This window comes from Myiozetetes cayanensis, unplaced genomic scaffold (genome assembly GCF_022539395.1).
Source record: "Myiozetetes cayanensis isolate MyiCay16 unplaced genomic scaffold, myiCay2020 scf6-25, whole genome shotgun sequence".
Classification (NCBI taxonomy): Eukaryota; Metazoa; Chordata; class Aves; order Passeriformes; family Tyrannidae; genus Myiozetetes; species Myiozetetes cayanensis.
Genome location: NW_026087853.1, coordinates 30,527,361 through 30,539,519, shown reverse-complemented (window position 1 = coordinate 30,539,519; position 12,159 = coordinate 30,527,361). Strand labels below are relative to the sequence as shown.

Here is a 12,159-nt window from a genome sequence, read left to right as displayed (position 1 = left end):
AGCATATACTGCTGCCTCACTGTCCCTAAGGAGATTAAGTTTTTATCTGTATTTTCAGTGAGATCACTGTACATATTCTCCTTTTGAGTTTATAAGAAGTCACAACTCCTAAGAGATTACATGTACTTTCCTCAATATTGAAAGACATTGGTGGGTTTGTGAAATAACAAAAGCAGCAGCAAAGGAACTTACAGAGATTTACAGATGATTAACAAAATACCACGTTGTTTCTAACGTGTACTTAAGGCCTGAGAGGTTTATCTGTATATCATAAACAAATGATAGTGCTTCAAAAGTGTTCTCAACAAAGAAAGAAGAGAAAAAAAAAACCAAAATGACAAAAACACCAGAGACAGATGGTATATGCAAGGTACACATGCTGTTCCACCTATACATTTCCAATTATAAACAATTTCTCTTGTATTGCTTAGTCAATGTTTCTAAGAATGACATTCTGGAAATGTGATGACTGCAATGAGTACTTCAAAAGATTTTGTATATATATATAAATATACACACATGTATTCATGTGAAGGAAACACTGAGAAGAGAATAATTTTGGTTCATCCTTACACAGACAATTGCTGCAAACTCTTCGCCCACACCAACAGAGTTTGAATGTGCTTTTTCAAGTTGACTTGTCCTGTGAGTTAACACTGAAAACATTGCTCCCCTGACACAAACAGACACAGCTGCAAAATCTGAGCAATTCCATTGGTGTTTTAAAAGATCATTCATTTTCAGGAACTAATCTTATTCAATGGCTCTAAAGCAATTATGGAGGATATAAAACTATTTGGTGGCATACCCACATTTTGGATTCAAGCTGGGAGCCTACATATGTGGCAAGAGGGAATTGTTCTCTGTAGTAATGCAGAAATATATATTTAGAAGTGTTTTATCATATCTTAAGAAAAATAATCAATTGTTGAAGCCAACAAAGTTACCTTTTGCAGGTCCTAATAATTGATTTGTATAAATTTCTGAGTATACTTTCAATAGGGATACAGACTTGAAAAGTAGAAATAAATGAAAATATGAAATGAAGAACATGTACAGAAAAATTTGTTCGTGAATATAGTTTAGTTTACAAAAATGTCAGCAAAATTGTGATTTCTTATGTGCTTAGGTTGTTCCACATACAATAAAAGATGATAGTTAATAGTCTAATAATTCACAATTCCGTCATATACAGCCAAAAACACAGTTTAAGAAGTCATTTTAATTTCACTGACAGTGTAATGCCTCATAGGCCAGCTTACTTTGAGACACAACAATTTAAGTTAGAGTACAACTAATGAAGTCTATGCTTTTGGTTGAGCAGAAGTAAAGATTAAATGCCCACAAAATAGCCACTTTGTTTTATGAATGCACAGAACTCAAACAAGTATTTTTTAAAAACTGGATTAAAAACCAGTTTTACATAGATGTGTTTCAGTATCAAACCTCATATTTATTTTCCTATGATCCTTAGTGACACTGCTGGTTGCTAATTTAGATGCTTAAATTCTCTGCTTTTTCAACTATATTACTGTTACATTTTGTGTTTACTATGATCACATACTTACTAAAAATAATACCTGTCTATATTATTTCCAGATATATATTTCCATATATATATGGTCTTTCTGAACTTAAAAATAACAAAGACCATGATTTATAGAAGATATGCCAAATGGTGATTATGTTCATAACTACCACACTGCAGTGAGATAAAAACATCATGCTGTTTTGTGCACTGAATCTAAATAAGCATACCAAAAAAACATGCAACTTACCGAGATATGATTATACCATTGACTTGAAGGAATTTAAACAGCTCTTGTGCCTTTTCACGGTCTCGTGATTTCTCCTTGGCTGTCAGTGTATCATAAGGTACCAGTAAAGGATGACTACCTCCACCTTTAGTAAGTTGAAAAGCTGTTAGTTTTTCTATTCTAAGATTTATTTAAATTCATGTACAAAAGGAACTATTACATTTTGATTGTCTTACACTGTCTTCTTGCAGATTGTTTCTTCTCCTTTTTTTTTTTTTTTGTGAAGTTCACAGGATTCTGGCTTACCTTTGCTTTCCAACTCCATTTTCTTCTTTTTGGCCCATATATTATGGTAGTTTTCTGCCATTACCTCAACCATTCCCTACGTTACCACCAGAAAAAAAAACGATGGAAAATTAGAAGATGACAATTACAAATTCTGTAATTCTACATGACTTTCCTCTCTTGTGGTAAAGAAACATCACAATTAATGTCAGGTCTACATTCAGGTTTTCTTTGAAGTCAGCACAAGCACAAGATACACATATGTTGCATACTATTATCAGTTCCTTCCCTAGCTTCATAACTTTTTCTGGGAACTCAGAAAGCACCAATGGCATAAACAGCAGAATTTTTGTGTTTTTCATTTTTCCAGTATGTAAATAGTATGGTATACACCTTTCTACAACAGCATATCACAACCACAGTCACAAATACAGTCATAAAGCCTGACAAAATTTAGCTCATTAATAATAATAAACCCAAATCTATTAATTCTTTTCAGCACAATATATGCAAAACACAAATACAAACCTGAAGCTCCCTAGAAAGTGCCACATTAGAGAGATCAAGTGGTGCCGGGATATACCCATTTCCCTGCAGGGAAATAAAAAGATAATTATTTTCAGGCAAAAGTATTTCAGATAAAAGAATGAAGTATCAACTACAGCATCTCTTTTGTTGACCTGATTAGAGTAACCTCATTCACAATTTTAAAATTCCTTGTAGAAACTGTGGGCAGCTATTGTTTTGCAATGTATGGAAGACACACAGGATGATTAAGAGAGTACATCTGCTGGTGAGGAAGTAGGAAAGTTATGCAGATACTTATATCTCTCTATTTGCGAGAGATGGTAAGTTGCTAAGAACTATGCTTTTAGCCTAAGAGAGGAGACCAATCATGAGACATACAAGATGTGCCTTCAAAACATGACAGAATAACGTGGGAACAGTCTGCAAGAACCCTATACTAAAGATAAGACAACATAACAAAAAGATAAAATAGGTTATTGTCTTGAGGAATTTACAGACTAAGAAAAAGGAGGAGCATGATATATTTACAGTCTTCAACTGTTTAACGTGATAAAGCTCTGTGCAACAAACCTGTTAGATACATGTTAAATGTGAATGGTTACATATAAGTCAGTGATTTCAAATGTGTACTGAAACTAAACATGTACTGAAATCCTCTACTTTATTCATGTCTTCATCATGCATCTTCTAGGGCAACAAGGTCCAACTGCAAAACAAGTTCAAATGGCTAGAAGTAGAGATGCCAGAAACAGCAGGATTCCCTGTTAAGGCAGTGAAGTTTGCTGAAGAGGTAAGAAATGCTGTAGTATTGTAACAGAGTGCTCAGGGGCCACTTTTGGTCAGCAAAAACTGGCCCTGGGGAATGAACCCAACACAGGTTTAAGGTGTCAGATACTGATACTCACAGGATCAGTGCTGGTGCAAGTGTACATGGGGAGTTACCTTGTGACACATCTTTGCACACTCCTCACAGGACTGTTTATGGCAGCAGGACTGTGCCCAGTGCATTGCTTATTAACTCTCACTATATTAAAGTATAAATATGTATGTTTAATTCAACTCAAGGGGTACAATAACAATTCCCAAACACTTGTCATAGTTTTAAACAGCTTTCCCCATCCAAGACACAGACATATTGACCAACAGTCTTGACATGTGATTACAAAAAACTACAAATGAAAAAAAAAATCTATTCTCACATCAAAATGTTAGGTAATATATATAATAACCTGAAAATATCACCTGTAGGTTAAAAAATAAAAAGGTGTCAAATGTGAAATCTCATTTGTCAATCATAATTAGAATCTTGAAAAAAGCCCATTTTACGTTCCCCTGTTTGATAAAAAAAAGAAAATTGCCAGATTTGCTAATTAAAAAATGAAAAACTTTAAAGACTATGCTATGTATTCTTTAAATGACTACATTAAAACTCTCTTCAGTTTTTCTGAGAAAATGAAAAGCAATGGCTCCCTGATGTGGTCTCTGATAGCCTTACTATCTTAGAAGCTGCTACCTTTTTGGAATCCACTCTTCAGTGTTATTTCACAGTGTTTATTGTAGCGACATGACTTTCAGTCTCAGAACTCTAACATTACAAGTTTCTTTTCATTAAAAGCATATAAAACTGATATAATTGTGTAAAATTTCATGGTAAATTAGGCCTTTTGCTTTCTAAATTGAAGCAATTCTACATTACCTGACTAGACTGAGATATGCTGCGGAGCTTTTCATTTTCACGCTGATGTATTATTGTTTCTCCTCCTTCCTTGGTCCTTTCCAGGCTCCATCCCAAGGCCAACATGGTTTTCAATGATTCTCTGGCAGGCCAACGATAAATTTCCTTTTCCTTTGATGAAAAAATGCAAAATTTCTCTGTATTTAGTAAGTAGTGAAAACTCAATAAAAATATCCTGTCCTGTATAAATTGTCACATACCGCAAAAGCATATAAAATTTGTATATTATATGAGAACACACAACATAGTTCTTTTTTTGTGAGATGGAAGCTTTGAAATACCTTTTTTTTTTTTTTTATTCAGTTCTTAGTGGCATTTATTGCTGGGATGTGTGTTAGAAACTAACAGCACTGCAAGGAGCTCTGGAGCAATAATGTTGATTAGATCTGGAAAATTATTCATTGATTCCTCCAGCACAAAATAATAAAAATTGATGGCACTAAAAGTGCTATGAACTTATTTAAGCAAGCATGTACATTTGAATACATCAGCACTCAAGGCCTTTTTTTTAGTCTTTCTATATTTATATGCATTCACAGATACAGAACATTACTGAACTATACACCTCTTCATATAAACACAGACATCAATAACAAATAAGGGAACAGCCTGTACTCCAACACCCCTCTGAAAAGTAAAGGTGTTAGAGAAATTCTGAAAAGTTGTGGCAAAAAAAATTTGGAGTAGGTCATATTAAGACTTTACAAATGAATTTTAATAAAAGTATTTCAATTTGTGCCGTAAATTAGAATTTTCCTGACAGTTACTTAACATGACAGCTTTTATGGATAGACCTGATTTTTAGGTTCAAAAAAGTCATAATTTGGGACAATTTAGAAAATTCTCTTTGAACTGCTTAAATAACAACTTAACCAACAATGCTTTGGTTCCTCTCCAAAGATTCAAAAGCAATTTACAAACCTTAGGAAACTAAACCTTTTGAATCCCTCTTAATTTTTGTCATCTTCATTTTCTGAACAGGAAAAATGTGGTTAAGAAGAACAAATTATTTATTTTTGTCTCCCAGTGAATCATTGCAAAAATAAGTAAAAGAATTCAAATTCAGTTCAGTGTTCTGACAAGTAGAACACATTCGTGCTTAGTCAAGAAATTCAAATAAAAATGCATTCAAAAAAAATTTAAATGTTTTTCTGCATTTTCAACTGAATCATCTCCTACGCATTCCTTACATTTTTCTACCATCTTTCTTGAAGACAAAATTGCCTTCAGATATGTTAAATTACACTTTCATCTAAAACCCAGGAGTTGCTGCCAGTCATTCCTCATCCATGGAAGCCTGAAAAAAACATGCTACTCATATACTGAATATAAATTGGCCCAGGCCTATGAAGAAACGATGAAAATTATGCCTAATATAAGCAAATTATACAAGATTCAATGTAAGATTAACTAAACAATCACGTCAGCATATAGATGCACCTATTTGTCATTCTTCCTTTTATATCATATAATTGAAATACATTTTCAAAGGCAAACAAATCAATCTACTTTGTGTTAATGCAGCTGAAATTTCCTCTATTACCTTTTCAGCTAAAGTTTTGAAAGGTCTTATTAATGGGTGAGTCTTCATATTTTCATCCAGTGAAACACCGTATTTCCATCCACTATTTGTCTGGAAAAAAAAACCCAAACAAACAAACAAAAAACCACTGTAATAAGCTGAGAACAACATAGATGAGTGACAAAAAATTAGCCAGCTTACTCTGTCATCTTAAACTGCTAATCTACTCCCATAGCTGCTCAGTGCCACAAAAAAATCGTGCAACCATATGTGGATACACAGGAACAAATCATGCCCTGGACAGAATAGATGCCACCTGTGAGTAGTAGGACTTATGACAGCAGTTCTGAGCCTAATATACATTGGGACCTTTCAAGTGGACTCATGCACTGAGAAAGTACTGACTGAGGCAAAAAAGACTGCCTCAATTCTCTGGGAGGCTAAAGTGAAAAATACAGAGAAGAATATGTAACATTAACAGATCAAGCACTAAAGAACATAACTGTAATGAATTCTTTACCTTAAACAATATTAACTGACATTTATGGTTTGAAATGAATCTGTGTATATTTACATAGCCATATGTATGTGTAATTTTCTCTACAAATTTGCATACATAGCCCCCAAACAATAGGATTGTTGTTTTATATAACTGTTCCATAAAATTGCAATTCATTTGTTATTGTTATGATATATTATTTAAGAATTTATTGTCTTATCTTAGAGGTGTGTAGAAGTAGTGAAACTGAAACACAACACAGTGACAGAGCATTTGGGAAACTATAGATAAAATTAATACATAACAGCCTTCTTAAAGATAATAAGAAAGAAAGGCTATAACTACTTTTTCTGAAATAAAAAATGACATTAGACTGTACTTTCTTAGGTCATGGAGTTGCTGCAGTAAAATTCAATCTCAGCCTCCTAGGCAAAACCCACCATTACTGGGTAAAATGAAGCCAAGAACTTTATATTCTTACTTAAACAAACAAACAAACAAACAAACAAACCCACAAAAATCACACACACACAAAACCCAACACCAAACCCAAACCAAAAAAACAAAACAAATCCCCAAAATCCCCAAACCAAACCAAATGCCCCTTTTTGCAGTCACCTCAGATCTGGGAGTTTGGATTGACAGGAAGCTGAACACGAGCCAGCAGTGTGCCCAGGTGGCCAAGAAGGCCAATGGCATCCTGGCCTGGATCAGGAACATTATCACCAGCAGGAGCAGGGAAGTGATCCTTCCCCTGTACTCAGCGCTGGTGAGGCCACACCTTGAGTATTGTGTTCAGTTCTGGGCCCCTCAGTTCAGGAAGGATATTGAGGTGCTGGAGCAGGTCCAGAGAAGAGCAACGAGGCTGGTGAAGGGACTTGAGCACAAGTCCTGTGAGGAGAGGCTGAGGGAGCTGGGGTTGTTTAGTCTGGAGAAGAGGAGGCTCAGGGGTGACCTCATCACTCTCTACAACTCCCTGAAAGGAGGTTGTAGCCAGGTGGGGGTTGGTCTCTTCTCCCAGGCAACCAGCAGTAGGACAAGAGGGCATGGTCCTAAGCTCTGCCAGGGAAAGTTTAGGTTGGATATGAGGAAGAAAGTTTTTACAGAGAAGGCAATCAGACACTGGAATGGGCTGCCCAGGGAGGTGGTGGATTCATCATCCCTCGAGGTTTAAAAGATGAGACTGGATGTGGCACTGAGTGCCATGGTCTAGTAACCACAGCGGTGTTGGATCAAGGGTTGAACTTGATGATCTCGGAGGTCTTTTCCAATCCACTTAATTTGATGATTCTATGATTCTATGATGTTTGTGTCAATAGATTCTTTGAAAAAATGAAAAATTCCAATGCATTCTCTTGAGCAAAAGGTTTCTTCCTCATATCCCTAAATAAATATGTAGACATTCATACACTCTGAACAAGGACCTATCAGTTAAACTGTCCAGTTTAATTTTCAATATTCATCCCAGGTATCATGTACTAGTCCTTTTATGATAGTTGCCAGTCTTCAAATAATTCCTACCTTATCAAAGGCCCATTTATCATGGGAATGTTCAGCATACTTGCTTACAATATACTCCAACTTTTCAGGAAGTACAAGGCTGTAAACAAAGAGGAGCATGGTCAATCAGTCATAATTTACAGCAGTCTGACTTATGAAAACATTGTCTGTCACTAATCAAAACACTTCACCTCCAGATGATGGGAGACATTTGGCTTTGCAGTTCTCTTTTCTTTAGAAAAAATGTCACAAAAAAGGCAGAGTTATAATGGCATTTACAGAGAATCTTCAAATACTTAACAGTTGCACTTATTAGCAATAAGAAACAAGAAATGAAAACCTCCTTCACCATAATCTACTGGTAATTTTGTTGCTAATTCTTTATACAGAATAATAGTAACATGGTTGTTACACATTGCATATCAATGGAAGAGCAAGACTAATATCAAGACTCAGCCAGTGATCCTCATTTCTTGAATATAAAAGTATTAGAAATCTGTATTTTAAAAGCACAAGATTACTAGGAAGGCCAAATCTCTATTAAATCATCCTACACTATCCACTTATTTTGCCACACAGATTTCACAGATCAACTCTCAAAATAAGGTGAAGATTGTACAAAAATTTGGCAATAAGCCAACTGAATCCAGATTTTTATGATCTTGTACCATTTGCCATAAAGACACTCTAAGCAGTGATGGTGCCAAATGTATATATCCCAAACTTTTGAACTGTTAGACAATAGGGTGTACACAATAAATATAGAATTTACTATGTACTGTGCAGATATAACATGGAAATTTTAACACATGTGCAGTGCTGAGAAGAATACATTTCATGTAAACAGGATATGTTGCAGTGAAGTATTTGACAGGAGGAAGCAATAATCCCTACACTACTTCTGAGAGGTCCTAATACCACTAACAGTCAGTCAGTCACTAGCCAACTCTTCCTACAGATGAGAAAAAAATGTTAATAAGGAATAGTATAAAAATATTTAAGGAAAGGAAATCACTATGATTTATATGACTCACTTTGATGTGCTGACAGGCTTGGGATCAAAATTTCCTTCTGGATCCATTGAAGTCTGCTTTTCTAAAGTTGACATAATTCGTGTATCTAAATAATCAGGGGGCAAGGCACCAGCTATAGCACTTAGACAGGGCAAAGCCATTCGAAAGAGCTCTGGATCATACTTCTGCAGGAGAGATAGGAACTGGTTGGAAAATCCAACAGAAAAACATGCAAAATGTTAGTGAAAACCAAGCAGCCATATGCACAAATATTAGAAGATGCAAACACACAGTAAAGCGCATTTAAAATTTAGGCATAGAGCAAAGTTATTGCTGCATGACATCTATTTTTCATTATATCAACTTTACATATTTTTAAGACTACAGAAATTACACAAGAGCATGCTGACACTGTGTAAGTATATATAATATGAGTATGACTCAAGTTTCCTTTGGGCCACGAAGGCCTACATGGGAGGGATCAAGGGTTGTTCACCTTGTTACAGAGTATGATCATCTATAAAATAATGCCTTAGTTCTAAAATTACTACTTTCTATATTAACTGCAGAAGCCACGTCACTCTCTTTCCCCTCAAACTATTTCAGTTTAAAACATACTCATTAAAGGAAATTGTGTTTCACTGTAGCAAAGTCAGTTCATTATTTCTAGTAATCTTAGTACAAAAGAGAACAGTGGAGAACATTGTAGCTCAACAGATCACAGATTTATACAACTCTTCTTTCACTGGGCTGATAACCATTTGCAGAAAAGTGAAAATGTTATTATAATGAGCCACCAATATTGGCAGAAACATATCTTCATTTATCTGTTAAAAGTTAAGATGTACTAATTGGAAGTGTTTCATTGTGTCAGGTCCTTCTGATACTCCTTGCACTTGTGAAAGCAGTAAGAGAGAGGTAACTGCTGCTAAAATCAAACACAAAGCTTAAAAAGCCATTTCAGAATAATGAAGAGATCATTTTCATTTCTGTATTATAAATCAGAATGCCTAGAGGAGAAATCATCTAAATCTGTTGCTTAGAATGGGAACATTAGTGAGACGCAATGAAAAAGATTTGTTATTTGTCCCATAGTGAGATCTTGATTTTTGAGCCCAATCAAGCACAAAAAGTATTTACTCAGTAGAGCATTTGTCCCACCAGAAATGCAACTTTTTCTTACTCAGAGAAAATTGAGTAAGTTAAAAAATCCCAAGATCATACTTTCGCACATGCAAATAGAAAAATGTTTATTTCGCAGAATGTTGCATCATATCTCCTAGGCTGGGCATTAGTCAAAAGACTTAAATAATATATGTTTGAAAACAGACAGCGTAAATTTACTGTGCATATACCAACAATTTGATAAGCACATACATATGTGTATTAAAATTAATTTTATGTCAGTAAAAAAATTTACAAATATTTAATAGAGTTAAGATAGGACACAACACCAACATGTTAGGGTAGCAAGCACTAAATACCTACTTGTGTATTTATGCGTGTATATATGCATGTTATATATATACATATATATATATATAGTGTGTATGTATTACTTCATGACTAGTGTAAACCTTATGGGTATATCAAGATAAAGATTTGACATTTCATTGGTTTGGAGAGAATCTTTCAAGATTCAGCATTCAATTTTTCACTTCATTAAAAGCAGTCATTGCTGTATCTCCCATATTAGATGAAACAACTGTCAAAATAGGAACCTTCTGCTCTTGGCACAGCAAATTATCACTGTAAGGCATTTATTGTCACCCTATACTGTAATGTGAATGACAGTCATTACCTTATGAGACAAGGAATCAAATATTCCCCAGAAAAGTTTTTCAGTTAAATGTAATTCTTCTTCTGCTGCAAATCCATAGCTTCCCATTCCTGAAGGCAGACAATAATATTTCCAGCACTGCTCATAGTGATTTGTCAGAAGCTAGATTTTCAAGAAATAAAAATGCATGTAAAACATTGGTAATTAACAAAATAACAACTGTTACAAGAGTAGAATTATTTGTCTCTGCCTCTTCATTTCCAATGGCTCATAATAATAGTTTTTTTACTATTTAATAATTTAATAATAATAAATCCCTTTTTTCTTTTTTGTTTTGGGAGAGCAGCAGAGTCCATATTGTGAAAGTATAAATCCTGTATTATCTCCAGCTACTGCTGTGGGATTCTTAGTGATGACAGGTAAAAGCAAAATTTCAAGACTGTCACCATTTGAGTACAGATTAGCTCACAGAATAAAAACAGAGACCATGAAGTGGGTATGAGGTAGGATATGATAGATTCTGATAAAGAGTGTTACCAATTCCAATTGATTTTACTCCTGTCATTTGTAGTTAATGGCCTCAGTATTATTCAAAACACTGCAAAGGACACCCACAGTACATCCTTTTACTGTGACTGTTCTTCTCTGGAAAAACTGGTGGAAAAAACTATCATATTGGCAATCTGTAATATACCAGTTAAAGAGCTAGTGTATTGACTACTGATGTACTTTCCACCAATTTCTTCTTCAGAACTAAAAATTCCTATCCCATGGGAAATTTAAAAATTTCTTCTAGCATTTAGCATTTTAGTTTTTACCGAGATTCTGTTTAGGAAGGGAAAAATAATAATTAAAAACCCAAATCAAACACTCCTTCACCACACTTCTAAGAAAAATTAATGCTGATACAGAGCATGTTTGTGAATACGGCAGCTCGGATTTAGAGGATGATAGAATTTCAATTCTTCTGTAAAATCACCTATAAACCTTAGATCATGCTCTTTTATCCCAACAGGAAAGTGAAGCAAACCTGTCAGAATAGTTTTAAATAAGATATATTTATCATCTCACATTTTGAATTCTCTATTTACAGAACAAGAAGATTAATAAGACTTCAGTTAAAGATTGTTCAAAAATAAGAGGTCAGTTTTCTTCCCTGTATTCCATCTCTTAGATTTCACACAGAATTCATTCCTTAACTGTGCATCCTACCAAGAGTTATTACAGTTTATATAGCAGCAGAAGAAATATTAAGGTAACACCAACATTTAATTTGATATATTCAAATACTCTTGCTGAAGCAGTGAGAAAGTCAACAGTTCACTCAACAAAACTGCAATGATCAACTTACTATATACTGTTTACATTAGACAAGATTTCAAAAAACCTGCAAACATTACATTAAATTTGAAAGACTTTATAAAATGCTTACATTATTTTCAATTCAGAATTAATTTCACTTTGTTTCACCCTACCTGTTCTGTTTTTAAAAACACGATGACAACAGTTTATTTTGAAGTTTCATGCTGAATGCGTGTAC

At 34.5% G+C, this 12,159-nt stretch overlaps 1 protein-coding gene across 1 annotated transcript in view; it reads right to left on the bottom strand.

Annotated features, from left to right (window-relative positions):
* The window catches only part of RYR3 (ryanodine receptor 3), a 216,287-nt gene that overhangs the window by 67,160 nt on the left and 136,968 nt on the right, over positions 1-12,159 (bottom strand). Inside the window, 8 exon segments of the mRNA XM_050336554.1 lie at positions 1,779-1,902; positions 2,064-2,139; positions 2,571-2,633; positions 4,267-4,416; positions 5,849-5,938; positions 7,848-7,926; positions 8,861-9,024; positions 10,641-10,781. Coding sequence (XP_050192511.1) covers positions 1,779-1,902; positions 2,064-2,139; positions 2,571-2,633; positions 4,267-4,416; positions 5,849-5,938; positions 7,848-7,926; positions 8,861-9,024; positions 10,641-10,781 — 887 coding nt within the window.